The following is a 23,073-nucleotide window of genomic DNA, read 5'->3' as shown; positions in this document are numbered from 1 at the left end:
TTGACTCTAAAGCTGAGGGTTATCATGTGCATATTAGGTGCCAGACGCTGGACTAAGCAATTTACGTACTTTGCCCACTTAATACCACGGTCACTCAAGGTGGTAGGAACTATTGTTACAGGAGTGGGGACCGAGGCTCTGAGAGGTAGATGATTTGTGCACATCCAGTATAAAAGCCGGTCAAGAGCAGGGCTGGGGTGGCGCTGGAGTCAGCCCGACCTCAGGGCACGTGCTCTAACCACTGTGACATCTGCAAACACATCTGGATTCCTAACCGCCCCGCACCTCACCCCCCTCCCCCAATAAAATGCTGTCACACCCTCCTCTATTGGTTAGGGTCACCACAAAACCTGAAATAAATGCTTTCATTTGGGAACACTTTGTCGGGAGAAAAACAGTTCTCATCATACTTAATCTGTATGATATCAGGGCAGTCCTCCGTGGAAACTCCATCCAAGGAGGAAACACAGCGCCCTCACCAGGGACCCCAAAATCAATTGGAAACAAGAACATGCCGGAAGCAAGACGGCCACGAATTTTTTAGAAAAACTGGGCTTCAAAATATTTGATGAGAGATGCTCTTCAATACCTCTCCCTTTTTCCCCTCTTCCTTTCTCTTCTTTTAAACAGCCAGCAGGTTGGGGTCATCAGGAAGTGGAATTTGTAGGAAGGTGTCAGTCAGTCCACAGGCCGCCCTCACACGGACGCTGCAAAGGACCCCTCCATGAATATGAGCGTCATGGATGGAAGCTTCTCAAGCTGGGGACGCCCCGGCAGAGAGCGCTTTTGAGAAGATGGGGTTGGGGAGAGTCCTGCAAAGTGCCCTGGGCACAGGCCAGGGCAACACTTGTGCAGCTGCCTGCAGTCAACCGAGGAGTGAAGCAAGGTGCAAGTGCGTGTAGGAATAAGACTTGAAAAAAATCCGTGTATATTCAAGTGACCGTGAGAGTATGCTTTCCTCGGTGTGAAAACCAGTCAAGGCTACTGCTCCAGCTAGCATCAGACTAAATGGATTTCTCCCCTCCTTTTTTCTGCAAGTGGGGATAGTGTTTAATTTGCACTGACTAGCTGTGTGGCCCTGGGGAAATTACTTAACCTCTCTGAGTTTCGGATTCCTTGTCTGTAAAATGGGGATCACGGGAGAGCCCATCTCATAGGTTGCTATGAGCGTGAAATAAGGGAAAGCAGGTGAATTGCTTAGCCCAGTGCTGTTCACGTCAGTGATTCCTCCTGCTGCTCTCCTGGTTTCTCTTCTTACAAAGCATCTTCTTCCGTCTTATCTACTCAAGGTTAGAGGTCGTCATCACTGTTTCCCACAATTATATAAGAAGCACCTTGTAAAATAAAGTCCCCATTCCATAGTTGTACACCCGTGTTCATAACAAACTTACTCAAAATGGCCAAAAGGTGGAAGCAACCCAAGTGGCCATGGATGGATGAGCAGATAAACAAAATGTGGTGAATCCATACAATGAAATATTCAACTGGAATGAACCATGAGGATATCATACTAAGTGAAATAAGATGATCGCAAAAGGACAATGTAAGATTCCATTTATATGAGGAACTTAGAATAGTCCAATTCACAGACACAGAAAGCATGGTGGGAGGGGAGGAAGGAAGCAGGGGGTTTGATTTGATGGGCTTAGAGTTTCAGTTTGGGAAGATGAACAAAGTTCTGAAGATGGATGGGGGTGATGGCTGCACAACAGTGTGAATAGATTTAATGCCACTGTGAACTGTGCACTTAAACATGGTTAAGATGGTAAATTTTATGCGTATTTTACCATAATTTTGAAAATTAAAAGTTAAAAACAAACCCCAAAATGAAATACCTCCAAGGTTTCTCCGAGGTTTGGGGTGATAGAAATGGAGGAAAATGTTCTGAGAGCAGGTTGTGGTGATGGCTGCACAACTCCATCAATATATTCAAATTGATTGACTTGGACACTTAAAATGGGTGAAGTTTCTGTTATGTAAATTGTACTTCAGTGAAGCTGTTAAGAGCACGCAAGCAAACAAACACATGCTGTGATCCAGAGGAAACTTTGGAGGATGAAGGAGCTGTTCACTGTCTTGATTGTGGCTATGGTTTCACAGGTGTACACATATGTAAAAGCCCATCCACTTACAGACTTTAAACATGTGCCATTTATGGCATGTCAATTATATCTCAAGAAACCTGTGTTTTAAAAAGGCAGAACAGTATTCCATATATAAACGAACTCCTTATAATATATTAAACTCCTTATAATATATTAAACAATATAATTAATTAAACAATGCCCCCTTTGGATGGAAATTTAGGTTTCAAATTTTATGCCCCTATAAATAATATTTCAATAAATATCTTTGTAGGAAAAAAAAGAAAAAAATGCAGATATTGTTTGCTGCTCCCCCTCTTCTTCTCCCCACGGGCAAGCCACAGAGTCAGAATTTCCCAGGGAGGGGGCCTGGGAACCTGTAATTTTACTGAACATTCCTGAAAAATTCTTGGAATCAGACATGTTGGGGCACATTGAATCCAACTTCATGAACTTGGATTTTCAGGCTTGGGAGTGTGAAATCCCCTTTCCTTTGATCCCTAAAAAATTCTGTAAGTGTTCCATACAAATGATTCTAAATTTCGGTTTCCCTCCTATTGGCGGTGCATCAGAATCATCAGGGAGCTTGTGAGAATGCATATTCCCAGGCCCTGCTCCCACGGAGGATGTGTATGGTTGCCAGATTTCGCATAAATAAAGAAATGAATAAATCAATATATAATAAACTATAGGGTGTCCGTTAAATCGGAATTTCAGATAAACACCAAATAATTTTTTTAGCATAAGTGGTTCCTTGCAATAGTTGGGCCGCACCTGTACATAGAAATTATTTGTTGCTTATCTGAAATTCAGATTTAACTGGGTGTCCTGTATTTCATCTGGGAATCCTAAGTATGAGTCCTCAGGCCTGGGGTGAAGCCCAGATCTGCACTGTTGGTCTGCTCCCCACGTGCTTCTGATGAGGGGGATCCTTAGAACCCATGTTGAGAACCCCTGATCAGGTCAACACCTTCTGGGTCAGGAGCCCCTCCTCAGGGCGGCCAGTGGATCCCAGTGCATCCCACAAGTGAGCACACTTTAATGTTGGTCCAAGGAGGAAAAGGGGGCTGAGAAGCAGCAGGAGAAAACTGCCCAAGGTTTTCAAAGCCAAACGTGGTGGATGTGGTGTCACAGGCCCTGCAGCCTGAGGGACGGTGCTGATCTTCTCTGAGTGAGTATTTAAGGCTGCCTAGTGGACCCACACCCCAGGATTCTGTCTAGATTCTCTAAACTTTATTTATTTATACCCAGCCTCGTCCCAGAAAGGACTTTAAGCCTCGGAGGTCTCAGTCCATGCAGCGTTCTTGGTGCTGGGGAGTGAGGTTAACACGCCGTCTCTCTGGGACACACACGACAGGTATTAATTGTATGCTTACCACGAATGGGCATTATTCTGGGAGTTTTACAATTAGAACCATCTCATTTAGCCCTCGAGATAAGCCTGCAAGGTCATTGCTGTCGTTGGCCCCATTTTGTAGATGAGGAAACCGAGGTTCCGAGGGGTCCAATGGCTTGTGCAAGAGCGCACCGAGTAGGCCAGTGGCAGAGCTGGGGTTCTGACCCAGGACTGTGTTGCTAACCAGCCCCCATCCTGCCTCCCTTCTGAACCAGATACTTCTTGTCACTGAGCTTTGCTGGGCGAATTTTGGCTTACGTTCCGCTTAACCTGGGGCCATACTTTACGTCCTGATCCCGGGAACATTTCTGATCCGGTGTGATAACAGCTGGCAGGCCTTGAACGTCTACTCCGGCCAGAGACTTTGACTTTTTATACATAGATACTCTCAACGCCCTGCACCGATGAGAAGACCCAGACCCAGGCACGCAGAGAAGCCTGGCCGAGGTCGCAAAGCTAGGAAGTTGCAGAGCACTGATCTGCCTAAAAAGGAAGCATCCATCTCTGCATCTTCAAAAGCACACACCTGCTTTCCACCTCCCCTCGCCAAGCTTCACTTTTCAGGAAAACGCTCTCGCTCCGGGCTGGTCGCTAGGCAACCCTTGCATGTAATTCCATGAAATGCCCAGAAGAGGGCGCGAGGACTCGCTCTCCCCGGGCACCCACGCGATGGGTCTGAATTTCGCAGAATCTCGAAAGCAAGAGTGACGCGCTCCAGACGAACTCCACCTGTGGCCGTACCCGAGTCCTAGGCTGCACGGAAGGTGACACAACACGGCACCTCTGCACCCCGCCCTCCCCCCCACCCCCCCGCAGGGGCCTGGACTCACCGAGGCTGGGTTTTCGATGACCAGTTCATAGGTCAGCCCTCTGGACCCAAACCTCAGGATGTCTCCGGGTAGGAGCTTCACAGCCACGTTCTGAATGTGGCACTCATTGACGAACGTGCCGTTGCAGGAATTGAAGTCGTGGAGAACAAAGCTGCTTTCGGCCTCATTATATTCAATGAGTGCGTGATGGTTGTCGACGTCTGCAGACTGAAATGCAGAAGGGGGACAGTCAGAGCCAGCAATAACAGGAATAACAAGGAATAACTAGTGCCACTGACACTGGGGGCCCCAATGTGCTAACCACTTCATCTGGCTAGATGGTCAGTCTAATCCTCATTTTAAGAGGAGGATGCTGAGGGTCAGAGAGGTTAAGTGACTTGCCTAAGGCCACACAGCTAGTGAGTGGAGGGTCACCAGACCCTGACAGCAGACCCAGAATAGATGCCCAGTTTGGGGGTAGGGCGTCATGCAACACAGAGGCAAGAGGGAACTCGGGGGGAATTGGCCAGGAATTGGCCACTTGATAGTTCTCTGATCCCATGCAAGTATCCTTTTGGTTGTCCCGAGTGGCAAGACAGCAGAAATGGCCCAACACAAACCAGAAAGGTCAGTTGGCAAGTGACAACTGTCCATTTACTGCAAGTGTTAAAGTTAAGGGGAGGTTTTGTAATAATTGTTGTTTTCATTTGTTTGTTCTATTCATTTTAAAAATAACATGTTTTTTCTAATAATGCAGAAAATGAGAACTAGAGAAAAACACAAAGAAGACATTAAAATCACTTAGACTCCCGTCCCCCAGAGGCAGGCACTGAGAACACGATGGTTCATATCCTTCCAGTCTTTTCTCTATGCTTACAATCTTTTTAAAAACTTTAAACACAACTGAGCTCACACCAGAAAACATAGTTTCATAACTAACATTTAAAAGCCTTGGTGTACAATGAAGGTTTTCCCCATGTGCTTAATTATTACTGTTGCTTCTTAAAGCTAATTAGAATTTATCTAACCAAAGATGATCTATTTTTCAATAGGGGCCCTGGTGTGACCACATTTCCCCCAAAAGAGAGAGACCCCAGACAGTGAATTGTCAGTGGGGTCAGAAACCTCCTGTGTAACCACTTTAATAAGAAGAATGAGCAAAACTCGGCACCAAGGAGGAAATATCACATCACCCCTGGTCCCGGCGCCCTGCACTATGGGCTGCAGGGCACGTGCGAAGTCTTCTGTCTTCTCAGGACACTGCCTATGAGCCATCCACTCCAGCCTGAGACTTTGCAATTATTTTCTAAGTCACTCTTCTCAGAGTGCCTCATCCAACTTTCATAGAGAGTACTTGGACTTAGAAATCTATCCTAACGTCCCACAATATAATTATAACCAATAGCTTATATTAATAATAGCTTATAATATATGAATAGATAATTATATAACTGCATATATTAGTAGAATATATTAATGACACATTATGTGTAATTACACAAATGCCAGGAAATTTGCTAAGTGCTTCACTGCATTATCCCGTCTCATCTTCACAATAATTTAAAGGGATACTTCCTCATTAAAAAAAAATTTAATTTTTTATTGAAGTCTAGTTGATTTACAATGTTGTGTTAGTTTCAGGTGTACAGCAAAGTGATTCAGTTATACATATATATAATATCTATTCTTTTTCAGATTCTTTTCCATCACAGGTTACTGCAAGATATTGAATATAGTTCCCTGTGCTGTACAGTAGGTCCGATAATTACTCATTTTTTAGATGAGGAAACTGAGGCATAGAACGATTAAGTGTGCCCACAGTCAGCCACTTTGACTCGCTTGGCTTGTTCCCTGGTTTGCCTGATTCAAATGACTGTGCCTTTACCCACTTTTCAAACTCCTGCCAAACACTTTGGCACTTAAAATACTGAAACACAAGAAGAAAGCAGGAGTAGCTCTATTAATTTCAGGCAGAGCCAACTTCAGAGGAAGGAAAGTTATCAGGGATAAAGAGAGGCGATACATAGTGATAAAGGGGTCGATTCTCCAAGCAGACATAACAGTCCTTCATTGTATGTACCCAACAATAGAGCATCAAAGTATGGAAGGCAAAAACTGATAGAACTGCAAGGAGAAGCAGATGAATCCATCATGGTAGCTGGAGACCTCAACAGCCCTCTGTCAGTGACGGGCAGACCCACCAGGCAGAAAATTAGTAAGAATGAAGTTGAACTGAACAGCACTACCATCATCTGGATCTAACTGGCAACCACACAGCTTCATCCCACAGCAACAAAACACACATCCTTCTCAAGCTCCCATGGAACATTCACCAAGCAGACCACATTCCAGGCCAAGAAATATACCTCAACAAATGTAAAAGAATAGAAATTATGCAAAGTACGTTTTCAGAACACAATGGAATTAGGCTAGAAACCAATACCAGAAAGACAGCTGGAAAATCCCCAAATATTTGGAGATTAAACAACACACTTCTAAATAACAGATGGGTCAAGGAGGAAGTCTCATGGGAAATAAAAATTGATCTTGAGCTAAATGAAAATGAAAATACAACCTATGAAAATTTGCAAGATGCAGTGAAAGCAGTGCTTGGAGGGAAGTTTATGGCATTGAAGGCATACATTTGAAAAGATCTAAGCTTCCACCTTATGAAACTAGAGAAAGAAGAGCAATATAAGCCTACCACAAGCAGAAGAAAAGAAGCAATAAATGAAATAAAAAGCAGGAAAACAAGAGAGAAAAGTCAGCAAAATAAAGAGCTTTTTTTTTTTTTTTTGTAAAGATCAATAAAATTGACAAACCTCTAGCAGGATAACCAAGAAAAATAGAGAGAAGATACAAATTAGTAAAATCAGAAATGAAAGCGATGGCATCAATACTGATCTCATGGACACTGAAGGGATAATAAAGGAATATTATGAATAATTCTATGCCCACAGATTTTATAACTTAATGAAGTGGACCATTTCCTTGAAAGACACAATCTACTGAAACTCACACAAGGAGAAATAAATACACTGAATAGACTCATATCTAGTAAAGAATTTGAGTCAATAATGAATAACCTTCCAAAATGGAAAGCACCAGGCCTGGATGGGTTCACTGGTCAATTCTATCAAACATTAAGGAAAGAATGATACCAGTTCTCAATAATCTCTTCCAGAAAATAGAAGAAGAGAGAACACTTCTCAGCTCATTCTGTGAGGCCAAACTTATTCTAATAGCAAAACCAGATAAAGATATTGCAAAACAGGAAAATTTCAGACCAATACTGCTCATGAACATAGATGCAAAATCCTCAACAAAATATTAGCAAATTGAAGCCAGTGATGTATAAAAAGAGTTCTACACCACAGTCAAGTGGGATTTATTCCAGGTATGTAAGGCTGGTTCAACATTTGGAAATCAATTAATGTAATCCATCACATCAACAGCGCAGAGAAGAGAAATCGCATTATCATAACAGCAGATGCAAAAAGAACATTTGACAAAATTACACACCCATCCATGATAAACTAACAAACCACCAAACCACCACAACAACTCTTGGCAAATTAGGGATGGAGGGGAACTTCCTCAACCTGATAAAGTACATCTATAAAAACCCTAAAGCTAATGTGATATTTAATGGTGAGAAACTAGAAACTTTCCAATTAAGATCAGGAATAAGGTGAAGATGTCCCCTTTCACCACTCATTTTCAACATTGTACTGTATCTCCTAGCTAATGCTACAAGGCAAGAAAAGAGAATAAAAGACAGATTGGGAAGGAAAAAAAAATCTTTGGTGAGGTGTTTGTTCAGATCTTTTGCCCATTTTGCAGATGGCATGATTGTCTATGCAGAAAATCCCAAAGAACTGACAGAAAGCCCTCCTGGCACTAATGAGCAATTATAGCCAGGTTGCAGGATACATGATTAATATACAAAAGTCAATTGCTTTCCTATATACCAACAATGAACAAGTGGAATTTGAAATTAAAAACACAACACCATTTAGGTTAGCACCAAAAAAAAAAAAAAAATGAAGTACTTACAAATAAATCTAACAAAATACTTAGCTATATGAAGAGGTATATGAAGAAAACTACAAAATGTTGATGAAAGAAATCAAAGTAGTCTAAATAAATGAAGAGATATTTCATGTTTATCTGAAATTCCTTAATGATGTATGATGTTTAACATCTTTTCATATGCTTATTTGACCTCTGTATATTTTCTTTGGTGAGGTGTCTGTTCAGCTCTTTTGCCCATTTTTAAGTTGGGTTGTTTGGTTTCTTATTGTTGACTTTTAAGACTCATTTATTTTGTTTATTTATTTATTTTAGTGAAGTGTAGTTGATTTACAATGTTGTATTAATTTCTGCTGTACAGCAAAGTGATTCAGTTATACATATATATACATTCTTTTTAAAATATTCTTTTCCATTATGGTTTATCACAGGATATTGAATATAGTTCCCTGTGCTATACAGTAGGACCTTGTTGTTTCTCCATCCTGGATGTAACAGCTCACATCTGCTAACCTAAACCTCCCACTCCATCTCTCCCTCAACCCCCTCCCCCTTGGCAACCACAGTCTGTTCTCTATATCCATGAAGACTCATGTATTTTGGATAAATGCTTACAGCATCTTTCTTCATAACTGCCAAAAACTGGAAGCAACCAAGATGTCCTTTAAAAGGTAAATGGATAAACAAATTGTGGTACATCCATACAATGAAATACTAGTGATAAAAATAAATGAGTTATCAAATAACAAAAAAAGACATGGAGGAATCTTAAATGCATATTGCTTAGTGAAAGAACCTAGTCTGAAAAGGTTACATACTGTATGATTCCAACTGTATGAAATTCTGGAAAAAGTAAAACTATAAGGAGAGTAAAAGATCAGTGCTTGCCAGGGGCACAGGGGCTCTGGGGCTCAGAATGAAGAGGAGGGGCACAGGGGATTTCAGGGCAGTGGAAATATTTTTTATGATACTGTAATGGTGAATACTTGTCACTATACATTTGTCAAAACGAAAGAACGTACAACACAAAGAGTGAACCCTAATGTAAACTATGGACTTAGTTAATCATAGCATATCAATATTGGTTCATCAGTTGAAACAAATGTACTGCACTAATGCATGATGTTAATAATAGGGGAAACAGTGTGTATTGGAGGGGTGGATATATGGGAACTCTATGTATTCTCTGCTCAATTTCCTGTAAACATAAAACTGTTCAAAAAATAAAGTATTTAAAAAAATGAAAACACATTAATTCTTTGGAAAATGTCACCCACATCATCTTCATCACCATTGCCATTGATCTTTGTGTCCTTTGAACCTTTGATAACCCATGAATGAGAGAAATTCTGTGTGTTACATTTTGTTTTTCTCTTCCCAGGCTTCACTACTTTCAGTTCCTCAAAAACTGTCAAGCCATTATTAAGAAATCAAAGCAAGCAGGAAGTTTTAAATGACTCCACAAAATTGGGTGAGCCTCTACCACATGTTAGGCCAGGAGACAGCTTCCTAGTTCGGCCCTATAATATCACTCGCTCCCTTTACTTGGAAAATTGCTAAATGCTACTACTGGACAGATGCCCTGCTGCTAATACAGACTGACTCTATAAGCTCCATCCTACTGAGCTGTCCAACTATGAGATGAACTGTTATTTATTATTATTATTATTATTATTATCCTTATCATCATTTAACATATTTTGAGGGCTTCCTGTGAACTGGGCCTTGCTGAAGCATTTTGTGTGCATTTTTATCATTTAATCTGCATGACAGCCCTAAACAGGGACTCTATTATTATCTCCATCTTAGAGATGAAGAAGCTGGGAATCAAAAGGTGAAGTGAGAGGACAGCATTACCTTGATACCAAACCCAGACAAAGACACTACAAGAAAACTACAGACCAATATCTCTTATAAACACTGATACCAAAATCCTCAACAAAATAGGAGGAAACTGAATTCAACAGCACATTAAAAGGATCATACACTATGACCAAGTGGGATTTATTCTTGGAATGTAGACTTGATGGTTCAACATATGAAAATTACTCCACGTAATACATCACATTAACAGAAAGAAGGAAAAAAATGATCATCTCGATTGATGTACAAAAAGCATTTGACAAAAGGCAACACTCTTTCATGATAAAAGCACTCAACAAACAGGGAATAGAGGGAAATTACCTCAACATAATAAAGGTCAAATATGAAAAGCCCACAGGTAGCATCATACTCAAAGGTGAAAGACTGAAAGCTTTTCCTCTAAGATCAAGAAGAAGATAAGGATACCTGCTTTTGCCACTTCTATTCAACAAAGTACTGGAAGTCCTAGCCAGAGCAATTAGGCAAGAAAAAGAAATAAAGGCATCCAAATTTGAAAGGAAGAAGTAAAATTATCTCTGTTCACAGGCAACATGATCTTACATGTACAAAATCCTAAAGAGTCCATGAAAAACCACAACCCTCTTAGAACTAATAAACAACATTCAGTAGCAAAATCGTAGGATACAAAATCAACAACAAATATCAGTTGTGTTTCTATATGCTCACAATGAACAATCTGAAAAGGAAGTTAAGAAAATAATTTCATTTATGATAGCATAAAAAAGAATAACATATTGTGGGATAAATTTAACCAAGGTGGTAAAAGATGTGTACACTGAAAACTACAAAGTGCTGCTGAAAGGAATTAAAGACACAAATAAATGGAAAGACACCCTGTATTCATGGGTTGGAAGACTTAATATTGTGAAGATGTCATTACTACACAGCAGGATCTACAGATTCAAAATCCCAACAGCAGTTTTGGCAGAAATAGAAAAATCCATCCTAAAATTCATATGGAATCTCAGTGGACCCCAAATAGCCAAAATAATCTTGAAAAAGAAAAGCAAAGCTGGAGGTCTCACACTTCCTGATTTCAAAACTTACTGCATACAAAGGTACAGTAATCAAAACAGTGTGATACTGACATAAGGTCAGGCACATAGGCCAATAGAATAGAATAGAGAGCACAGAAATAAAACTTTGCATATATGGTCCAATGACTTTTGACAAGGGTGCCAAGATTATTCAATGGGGAAAGAACAGTATTTTCAACAAATGATGCTGGGAAAGACTGCAAAAGAATTAAGTTGAACTCTTACCTTACACCATGTATAAAAATTAACTCAAAGTGGATCAAATACGTAAACGTAGTCTAAAACTATAAAACTTTTAGAGGAAAACACAGGAGGAAAGCTTTATGACATTGGATTTGGCAATGCTTTTTTGGATATGATACCAAAAGCATAGGCAGCAAAAGTAGAAATAGATAAATTCAACTATATCAAAATTTAAAACTTCTGTGAATCAAAGGACACAATAAACAGGGTGAAAGGCCATCTAGAGAATGGGAGAAAATAGTTGCAAATCACAAATCAGAAAAAGGGTTAGTATGAAGAATATATAGAGAACTATAACTCAACAACAACAACAAAAAACCCCCCTAATAACCTGATCGAATATGGGCAAAGAACTGGAATAGACATTTCTCCAAAGAAGATATACAAATGTCCAACAAGCATATAAAAAGATGCTCAACATTACTAGTCATTAGGGAAATGCATATCCAAACCACAGTGAGATACCACCTCATACCCATTAGGATGGCTACTATCAAAAAGAAACAAACAGCAACAGAAAATAACAAGTGTTGGCAAGGATGTAGAGTAGGGGAACACTAATGCACTGCTGAGAATGTAAAATGGTGCAGCTGATATGGAAAACAGTAGAGCGGCTTCTCAAACAATTTAGAATAAAATTATCATATGATCCAGCAAGTCCACTTCCGGGTATATACCCCAAAGAATTGAAAGCAGGAACTTAAAGAGATATTTGTACACTCATGTTTATAGTAGCATTATTCACAATTGCCAAAAGGTGGAAGCCACCCAAGTGCCCACTGACCGATGATTGGATAAGCAAAATGCGGTCCACCCATACAGTGGAATATGATTCAGTGTAGGAGGAAGGAAATTCTGACACATGCTACAACATGGATGAACCGTGAGGACATAATGTGAAATAAGTGTCACAAAAAGGCAAATTTTGTATGATTCCACTTATGTGAGGTACATAGAGTAGTCAAGCTCATAGAAACAAAATAGAATGGGGGTTGCCAGGGGCCGGGGAAGGGGGAAACGGGGAGTTGTTGTTTAATGGGTACAGTTTCAGTTTTGCAAGATGAAAAATTCTGAGGCTGGTTGCACAACAATGTGAATAACTTATAACTACTGATCTGTACACTTAAAAGTGGTGAAGACAGTAAAATTTATATGTATTTTACCACGATTTAAAAAATGGCTGAGCTGAAGGGACTCACTCAACATCAGGATGCTGGCACAGGGCAATGTCAGGGTTTGAACCCAAGTCTAATTCCAAAACCTGTACCTTTGATTTGTACCCTGTGATTTTCAGAGTAGAGAAGGATTTAATAATGAGAGAGGAGACAGGCGGGACCTAATATAGAAAACAAGTGCATTTTTTAAAGGCTCCTGCATTTTAAAAGTCTTTAAAAAGTATATAGTGAGTCCATAAAATATTGAGACGTTTAAACATCTATTAACAATGCCCATCTGCTCTGATGACTCCTGTGCTTTGAGGAAGCCTCCTCGGGAAGCTGACTTAGTTATGACGTTGCCCTGAGGTTCGCTGACGTTGTCGCTGAGGTTCGACGTGTATCTGGAACCGTCCTTTGGAGCTAGGTTTCAACCTTGCATCACCTGGAACTGGGAAGCCCCATCTTAGACCATAACCTCCCACTCCCAGCCTTCCTTATCCTCTGTCTCGTCCTCTCCTTGACTCACGTAGCCTTTGCTCCCTGTTCCCTCCCTATGGGTAATGCCCTACGCTCACCCAGCCTGGGCCCTGCTCAAGCTCACCAGCTCCTTCAAGTCCATCCTGGACCCCAAACCCTCCTGCCACCCTCACACTTCTGTCCTGAGGCTGGCCCAGTGCCCTTTGGGCCCCCAGCCAACTGGTCCCCTGCTCTCAGGCTTTTCATTCTACTTTGACAAGAGCCTCCTAGGTCTTCACCTCCTGCACCTGCCGGCATCCTCCGTCTGCTTCTCCCAACCCTCCTCCATCCTTTTCCACGGCGCCCTCTACCCAGGAGGCCCACCTGTGCAGCTATATCCATGGGCTGATGGGCTCCTTGCCTCTGGTTTCTGGTTGGGTTTGGCCAATGGGGGGTTAGAGATCAGAGCAGGGAGGAGAGAGCTTGGGGTACTTACTCCCCTGGCTTCCTTTCTGTGGGGCCACACAGCTTCCCTCAGAGGACTCTACCCAGCCCTCGGGGTCTCCGGGTCCCAGGAAATGCCCCTGCCCCTCAACCCTCAGCCCTGGGGGTGGGAACAGTCCTCACTCATACTAGCTCTGGGCCCTGCACTATCCTTTGTGGTTTCTCTGAGCCCTGCCCACTCCCTATGGAGTCCCTTCAGGAAACTCCCCTCCATCACTCCACACCCCTGTGAATGTGCCTTCAGCTCCCTGCCAGGACCTGGACTTCCCAGGCATGGAGAAGCTCTTAGATGGGACCTTCAAGGCTTCTCTTAGCTGCCAAGGGCCTCCGGGTGGTCCTGCCTTCATCCCACCCTGGTCTGGTCCCTCTCCTCAACCATCTCCTCTTCTGCATCCTCACCTTGACAGTGTAACTTCCATCTAACCTGTGAACGTGCTCACCACCCCCTCGGCCTGGAAACGCCGCCCCTTCCCCCTTCCTTTCCGTTATTGTCAAATGGCTTCAAGAGGTTCCTCTCCCGCTGGGTCCTCAACCCACTGCCATTGCCCTCGGGGGCCTCCTCGGGCTCTCGGCCTCCCTGTGACATGTGACACAGTTGTCAGAGAGAGGCACGTGGCCTGGTGGTTCAGGGGTTGGGGAAGCAGGGCCACGTGGTGGTTATTAGACTGGGCTCGAGCCCAGCTCTCCTACTTCCTAGCAGGGTGACCTTGGGCAAGTGATACCTCATCTTCCTCATCTGTAAGGTAACAAAAGGACCGTCTTATAAGTTACTGGTGACGTATAAATGATATAATACATACTAAAGCACTTAGAAGAGAACATAGGGCAAATGGGAAATGTTCTCTATTATGAGCAAGAGGATGGGCTCTGGAGTTAGAAAGCCTTGAGTTCAAGTCCCACCTCTGCTACCTTCCAGCTGTGCAGCCTGGGGCATGGTTCTTTGCTTCTCTTTGGTTGCTCCCTGAGCAGCAAAAATGAGTTTGATAAGCTGGGCTTTGTAGGATTGACAAAAGGTACTGCTTGGTGACATGTTCAAAGGAGTGGGATAACATTTTTTGAAATTAACTTGTGTGTGTGTGTGTGTGTGGGTGTGTGTGTTTGTTTTATCTACTTCTTTTAACCTTTTGGTTCTAGGCTATCCCATCCCCCATCCCCATCCCCCCCACTGCCTCAGGAAAGGGATGTGGTGCAGAAATAGTAAAAAAAAATGGGGTTTTCAAAAGAATAAGGATATGAGGAAACGGCCAGGCGCTCGTGAGATGACGAGTCTGGGAGTGGAAGGAAAGAAGAAGCTTCTCTGCTTCCCCGTCAGCTGGATCCTTCCTCCCCAGTCTCCCCGGGAGAGCCCTGTGGACTGGCAAGGCCTCAGGAGAGGCTGCTCCTGAAATCAGACTGCCCGAGCGTGGTGCCCAGTGCCCCAGCCTCCCTCTGTGACCTCAGGCAGGATACTCAGCCTATCTGTGCCTCAACGCCCTCATCTGTAAAGTGGGGCAAACAACACTAACCTCCTAAGGATGAAATGAGTTAATACACTCGAAAGTGCCCAGAACAGTACCTGGCACAAAGCAAGCTGTCTCTGCTATGAATACCCTCAGCCTGGCAACAGCTCTCTGGCTCCCTCACCTCTCTGACTGCTTCCAGGTCTCCACGCCGGGCTCCTCTCCCCTCAGATGTCCATTTACTCTGCACTCTGTCCATGGGCTGGGGCCACTGTACCACCCCCTCGATTCGCAGGTGTGTATTTCCAACCCCTGGTTCATCTCCAGGCCCCAAACTGCCTGGCTGCTTCCGGGATGTTGAGGTGCTCACTCAACCAGTCCTGCTTCCTCCCCTCTTGGTAAGGGTATTATCACCTTCCAGCTCATCCAGCCATCTTTCTCCATGGCCTGTGGCATTGTTCCTACTGATTCTTCCAGAAAGCTCTCAGACCAGTCCCAAAGCAATGGTCCAGTCAGATGGTAGTATTAATGTATTAATGTATTAATGTATTAACCTCCTCTCACGGGGAGTTTCATGGAGTTATCTTTAAATCTGTTGCGTTTACAATAAACATTCTCAGAAAACTAGGAATAAAGGGGGAAATTTCTCACTTCGTAAGAACATGTATAAATACCCTACAGCTAACCTTGTACTTAACGGTGAAAGACTGACTGCTTTCCCCTAAGGTCAGGAACAAGCGAATATAAGGATTTATACACTGCTCTTGTTCAGCAGAGTCCTGGAAGTCTTAACCAGGGAAATAAAGCAAGGAAAAGAAGATTCAAGGCATTCCGATCTCCTTTTCTGAAAGGAGAAATAAAATTGTTCTTATTTGCAGATGACATGATTGTTTATGTATAAAATCCCAAGAAATCTACAAAAGCCCTTATATAAGAAAGTGCAGTTAAGGTTGCAAGATACCAAGAAGCATACAAAAATCAACTGTATTTCTATATACTGTCAATGAACATGTGGACACCAAAATTAAAAATATAATACCATTTACAATCACTCAAAAAAAAAAAAGGAGACATACTTAAGTGTAAATCTAACAAAACATGTACAGGACTCGTATGCTGAAAACTACAAAACACTCATGAGAGACACTGAATAAATGGAGAAATATACCATGTTCATGAATTGGAAGACAATGTAGGAGTATATCAATTATTCTCACATTGATATGTACAATTAAACACAATTCCAATCAAAATTACAGCATGATATTTTGTATATACAGACAGGCTTACACTAAAATGTAAATGGAAAGGTAAAGGAACTAGAATAGGTTAAAAAATTTCTTTAAAGAAAAGTGGGACGAATCACTCTACCTGATTTAAGACTTACATAGCGACAGTAATCAAGGCTATCTCATAATGGTAGATCCATTATGACAAGTAGATCCATGAAACACAATAGGGAACTAAGAAGTAGCCCCCATAGAAAGTATGGCCAGATTATTTTTGACAAACTTGCAGAAGCAATTCAATGGAGAAAGGATAGTCTGTTCAACAAATGGTTCTGGAACATCTAAATATCCACATGCAAGAAAAATGAACTTTGACCTAAATCTCACATCATAAACAACAGTGAACCCAAAATGGTTCACAGATTTAAACATAAAACTATAAAACACTTAGAAGAAAGCATAAGAGAAAATCCTCAGGGTCAGGGACCTGGTGGCATGTTCTTAGACATGACGCTAAAAGCATGATCTATAAAAGAAAAAAAAAACTACCTGGACTTCATCAAAAGTTAAAGCTTTTGCTCTGTGAAATACTCTGCTAAGAGAATGAAAAGACAAGCTACGGATGGGAGAAAATATTTGCAAACCATCTATCTGACAAGGGACTCATATCTAAAATACATAAAGAATTCTCAAAACTCAATGGTAAAAAACCAAACAATTCGATTAGAAATACTTCAAAGATATGAAGAGATATTTCACTGAAGAGGATATGCAGAAGGCAAACACGTACATGAAAAGACATTTAACATCACTATCGATTTGGGAAATGCAAGTTAAGACTATGATGAGATACCACTACACACTTACTAAAACAGCTAAAATGAAAAACAGTGTTTAGGCTAATTGCTGGTGAGGATTTAACTCACACATTACTGGTGGAAATGAAAAATGGTACAGCCACGCTGGATAAGCCTGGCAGTTTCTTTACAAACCAAATATATATTAACATATATGTTAATCCATGCAATCATACTCCTGAGCATTTATCACAGAGAAATAAAAACTTATGTTCACACAAAAACCTGTACACAAATGTTTATAGTAAATTTATTTGTAATAGCCCCAAATGGAATCAAAATGTCCTTCAAAAAGTGAATGGTTAAACATAGGTGATACGTCCATACCGTGGACTATAACTCAGCAATAAAAGAACAAGCTAATAACCTAAATGGATGTCAAGGGCATTACACTGAGTAAAAAAAAAAAAAAAAAAAATCAATCACAAAGGTCATACATAAATGATGAAAATTATAGAGACGGAGAACAGATTAGCGGTTTTTGGAGCGTGGGGACGATGGTGGGAGGAGGAATTGTGACTATAAAAGGAGCATCACAAGGGACATCTCTGATGATGGAATACTCCTATATCCTGAGGGCCACACCCAAATCCACACGTGGTAAAATGGCACAGGACTCCACACATGCTTCGTGCCATTCTCTCTACTATTTGTGCATCTATAATTATTTCAAAATAAAGTTTAAAAAAATCTGTTGAGTGAAGTCTGAGAGAGGTCTGCCTTTCACAGTCCTAAAGGGATTCCATTGCATTTCTCTTTCTGCTTCAATATTTTAATCCCTTTCAAAATTTTAAAAGGCTCAAAGCCACTGTTTTTATAATTCCTTACTTACAATTTCTTCCAACTTCCTTGGCTGTCAATGAGCTGGGACTGTGGACCAAGCCACAGCTAATTCAGAGAATGGAATGAAATGAAGTGAGAGATTGCTGAGGCCACGCCCAGGGCTTACCCTGATTTACTACTTTGAGGTACGGGGGCGGGGGAGGGCTCTGAGGGGCCCAGAGTCTCCAGAAGCTCTGGAAAGGGCGAGAGGCCATTGCTCAAGCTGGGCACTTCAGGTGGCCGTGGCTGCCAGACGCGGAGCAGGTGAAGGTCAAGCATCAGCTCTACGCCCACCTTCCAAACCGCGCCATCAGGGTGGGACACTGCAGACACAGTCAGCAAGGGACACAGGGCCCATCGCACTTTGCACTGTGCTCATTCTCACCACATGTGCCAGGGAGACCCAGCACATGCGGGGATTGGTTATTGGTGGCACACCGAGGAAGGCTGGGACTGTTAGCCAGAGGCTGTGCTTTACAAGAGACTGGAGTCCACAGAACAGTAAGGACTTTTGGTGGTGTGAGGGGTAGGGAGGGTCGGGGACTGGCTAGCAAGAGGTCTTACCTCTAAAACAAGGTCTGAATTTTCATGCCTTCCAATCGTAGTGCTTTTATTCAGGACAAAATAGCCTTCTGCACTCTTTAGATAGGCTTTCATATTCTCTGCTTTCCCTATAAAAAGTTTTCAGAAAACAATTTTGTTAGAAAAATACAGTCCTCTAATTATTCAATGTCATATTTAGAATGAATGGAATACACCATAATGTCCACAGGAGAAGGCAGCAGAGGTAGGAGTGGATGGCTGGATTTAACAATGATCACAATGATAATTCCGCACATTTTTAAGACTGTCCTTTTAACAGTGATAGCCGGCATAGATGAGCTTGCTTCTGATCACAAGAGGACATCCTTTATGTAACTCAGAGCACAAACAAGCAATAGCAAAAAAAAAAACCCAAACAAATCTGAATTCCACTGATAACCACTCTCCACCTCCCATTAAGCTTAGTTTGGGGTTAGTTATCTGACAGAATCCAGTACTCAGTGTTACTAACCCACCACTTACTAGCTCTGTGACTCTGGGTGAGTTACTTATTCTCTCTTTTTGCTTCTGTTTCCTCATCTGTAAAATGGGGCTAATAATACTCTGTATCCCAAAGAGTTTTGTGAGGATTAAATGTGAAGCATCTAGAATGGTGATTGCTACACTAAACACCCATTTGTCCTACTGTGATTGTGACTGTTATTAATCTTGGGCTTCTGAACTTTGACTCAAGAAACCCCAACTTCTACAGAGCTTCTTAAAGTGTGGAAGAGTCAGTCATCAAGGAAATGGGCATTAGAAGATACTTTCTTTTTAAGTCACCGCATTCCTTCATATATTTATGTTGAAAAAAAAACGATTTCCAAAGACAAAATATCAAGATCATAGCTTGGCTGTACGGTCAAGACTCTGTACGTATCTTTTCCTGGCATTTTATTAGGAAAATGTCAAACACACAGAAAAGTTGAAAGAAGTGGATGGTGAACTTCTATAGAACCACCACCCAGATTCTACAATCAACATTTTGCTCTATTTGCTTTATCACATATCTACCCATCTATATATTTTATATTTTAATGCATTTCAAAGTAAATCCTATACATGTTTTTAAATTTTATTTATTTATTTTTGGCTGTGTTGGGTCTTCGTTTCTGTGCGAGGGCTTTCTCTAGTTGTGGCAAGCGGGGGCCACTCTTCATCGCGGTGCGTGGACCTCTCACTATCGCAGCCTATCTTGTTGCGGAGCACAGGCTCCAGATGCGCAGGCTCAGTAGTTGTGGCTCGCGGGCCTAGTTGCTCCGCGGCATGTGGGATCTTCCCAGACCAGGGCTTGAACCCGTGTCCCCTGTATTAGCAGGCAGATTCTCAACCACTGTGCCACCAGGGAAGCCCTATACATGTTTTTAATTTTTTTAATTTTTATTTATATTTATTTATTAGTATTTTTTTTTTTTTTTTTTTTTGCGGTACGCGGGCCTCTCACTGTTGTGGCCTCTCCCGTTGCGGACCACAGGCTCCGGATGCACAGGCTCAGAGGCCATGGCTCACGGGCCCAGCTGCTCCGCAGCATGTGGGATCCTCCCAGACCGGGGCACGAACCTGTGTCCCCTGCATCGGCAGGCGGACTCCCAACCACTGTGCCACCAGGGAAGCCCATATATACATGTTTTTTAAAACTTAAAAATTTCAGTGACTTCAGCTGGTTCCAAGATGTTGATAATTCACATGATATTTGAATTCTGATCCATCTCAGTGCCATGTCAAAGATAGTCTCTTTTCTTTTTTTTCCTTTTTTTTTTTTCGGCTGTGTTGGGTCTTCGTTGCTGCATGTGGGGTTTCTCTAGTTGCCTCGAGTGGAGGCTACTCTTCCTCACAGTGCGCAGGCTTCTCATTGCGGTGGCTTCTCCTGTTGTGGAGCATGGGCTCTAGGTGTGCAGGCTTCAGTAGTTGGAGCACGTGGGCTCAGTAGTTGCAGCACACGGGCCCTAGTTGTGGCTCGCGGGCTCTAGAGTGCAGGCTCAGTAGTTGTGGTGCACTGGCTTAGTTGCTCCGAGGCATGTGGCATCTTCCTGGACCAGGGCTCGAACCCGTGTCCCCTGCATTGGCAGGCGGATTCTTAACCGCTGAGCCACCAGGAAAGTCCCCAAAGTCTCTTTTCAACTGAAAGGTCACTGAAGTGTGAAGTTGTTAGACTGTGGATACAAACAAAAATCACCTAGGTGTGACCGTAGAGGGTCTCCGGTCTGGCTCTGCTTTCCATCAACATCTCCATCATCATTCCATCACTGAATCCCTACTAAGTGCCAGGCACTGGGCTATCCTTTTACACACATGGCCTCTTTTCATCCTCAGAGCCACCCTGCGAGGCAGGTGTCAGTATTGTCCCGCTTTACAAATGAGGAAACTGAGACTCAGAGAAGTTAAGGTCACACAATAGTAAGTGTGTGACAACTCTGGGCCTTTGCACGTAACCAGTGTACAAACCTCCATTGCTGCTGGAGGGGCAGAGTAGGGGTGGGGGAATTGCACTGTCTGCTGACACTTGGCACATGTAATCAAAGAAAGTCCTTGACACCAGCATTCTATGCTCTGAAAGGAAGACGAGACCCTACCTGGGGGTAAGAGAAATAAAAATAAGCAGGATAGTTTATATTTGTAAACTTTGAGGCCTGTGGATGTCCCACAAACATTGATGCTTTCATATAATGAGAAATACATTTGATTAAGTTCGCTGTCATGTATACAGGGGAAAAGACATTTCCTCTTCCCAAAGAACCATGCTCTGCTGCCTTCAGTTATTAATCTTCAATTGCAGAGGACCATGTTAGCACGCAACACATTCAAGTCTAATTAATCTCAAATGTAAACTTCCAAGAAATGTCTCTTCTGCAGGAAAACCACAGGAAACGCCACTAATCGAAAACTTAAACTTGGATCATGCGCATATTTGTTTTTTAGCTCTCACCCCAGATGTCCCCAAGGCTGGGGTCTTCTCTCTGCTCAGACGTCCCCCCTCGGGGAAACCACCTGACCACTCTGGCTAAAGGCACCCTCAGTCATGTTATTCCCCTGCTAGTTTTCCTCTGCTGTGTTTCCTTCCTTGTACTTATCATTCTCTGACATGTTCTTGTTCCTTTCTTTAGTTATGCTTGCTGTTGGTTTCTCTTTCACTAACATATACGTTCCTGGAAAACCAGGACTGTGTTCATTTTCTTAAGAAGCGAATCTTCATGGGTATTTTGTGTTTGTACCCATCTTCAGAGCAAAGGCATTGAAAGATTTTGTCCTGCACTCACTTTCCGAGGATGCTTGTATGGCAAACAGCCTGGGAGGATAGAGGTAATGTTTCTAATAAAGATAACGGCTGCTTCTGGGGCAAAAGTTGGGCAGGTTTGCTAGCAGCCCCTTTCAAAGATTGCAGTTTCCTAAGTCTGGAGTTCCTTACCTGGGACACAGACCCACTGTGCGCACAGCATCCACACTGGCTGCTCTGCAAAACCCCGAGGGACTTTCAGGGCAACAGGAACCAATGTGCATATGCAGCTCTGGCTGCCTGTTATGTCCTCGCCTGTGCTGTGAGTAATCAAGTGCTTTGTTTCTGGCCCAGGAGTCTCTTGTCTTCTGCCAGGAACTATAAGCTGGGCAGGCTAACTTACTAACTTTCAAACAGGGTCAAATGTCAGACCCTTTGCAGTTCCTGCCAGTTCTGTGCGTTACCCCTTCTCCAGGGTAGGGGGCGGCGGGGGGACAGAACCTGACACACAGTAGGTGCTTGGGAAACACTGGCTGAGTGAATGAAAATACAAAGGGCGCCTCAAAGCAAGTCAGTACAGCCAGCTGGCTAGGGAGCTTTGATAGTAACGACCTTTCATTTTTCCTGTCAGTATCTAGCTTAGATGACTCCTTGGAAAACCTAAATTCTATCTCTTTAGCTTTTGGATTGGACAATATTTCTCCACCTTCATTTTGCCCTGTGCATCACTTCCTTGCGTGAAAACACTGTCAAAGTAATTTGAATGTGTGGAGCTCTGTGAATTCGTTCTTACTCAGTGCCATGGAGCACCAGCCACAGGAAAGAGCAAAAGGGCTTCAGTCATCTGCGTTCCCCCGACCACTTTGGATGGCTCAGAATTGGGCTATAGGAGCAAACTTTCTTTTGAGGTTTACAGTGGCCTCAAAGTTCCTTAAAGAAGGAGAGTTCAGGTAAGGGGCGTGTGTGTGTGTGTGTGTGTGTGTGTCTCTGACCATTGGGTGGGTGTTGTCCATAAATCAGGGGAAACAGGGGTTCCTCTCTTAATCCCAGCTATACCCACAGGACATCCAAGAGCTGGTGCCCAGGAGAGGCCTATAGCTCCCGTGCCGGCTAACTTGGGGGGCGAGGTAGGGGCTGCACTTAAGAAGGAACGGCTGGTGTTGGGGCACCTTTTCTGGGGTGCTCCTGGCGACCCGAGCCTGGATCAGAGAGTTCGGACTCGGCTGGCGCCGGGTCCCCTGCCTACCCCAACGCCCTTGACCTCGCAGGGCTGGCCTCCTCCGGCCCAGGTTTCCTCCCGCCACGTCCTCGCGCGCCGCTCTCACCTG

The 23,073-nt window shown here is 42.9% G+C and overlaps 1 protein-coding gene across 1 annotated transcript in view; it reads right to left on the bottom strand.

The window, feature by feature from the left end:
* Nucleotides 1–18,606, bottom strand: part of LOC307063653 (forkhead-associated domain-containing protein 1-like) — a gene marked incomplete at both ends in the record, with an annotated part of 92,838 nt that extends 74,232 nt beyond the window's left edge. Inside the window, 2 exon segments of the mRNA XM_079719882.1 lie at nt 4,311–4,517; nt 18,514–18,606. Of these exon segments, the coding sequence (XP_079576008.1) occupies nt 4,311–4,517; nt 18,514–18,606 (300 nt within the window).
* Between the last annotated feature and the right edge of the window lie 4,467 nt (nt 18,607–23,073).

This window comes from Hyperoodon ampullatus (genome assembly GCF_949752795.1).
Source record: "Hyperoodon ampullatus genome assembly, chromosome: 2".
NCBI classification, from domain to species: domain Eukaryota; kingdom Metazoa; phylum Chordata; class Mammalia; order Artiodactyla; family Ziphiidae; genus Hyperoodon; species Hyperoodon ampullatus.
Note: the sequence above shows the minus strand (reverse complement) of the source record. Positions and strands in the feature narration are given on the sequence as shown.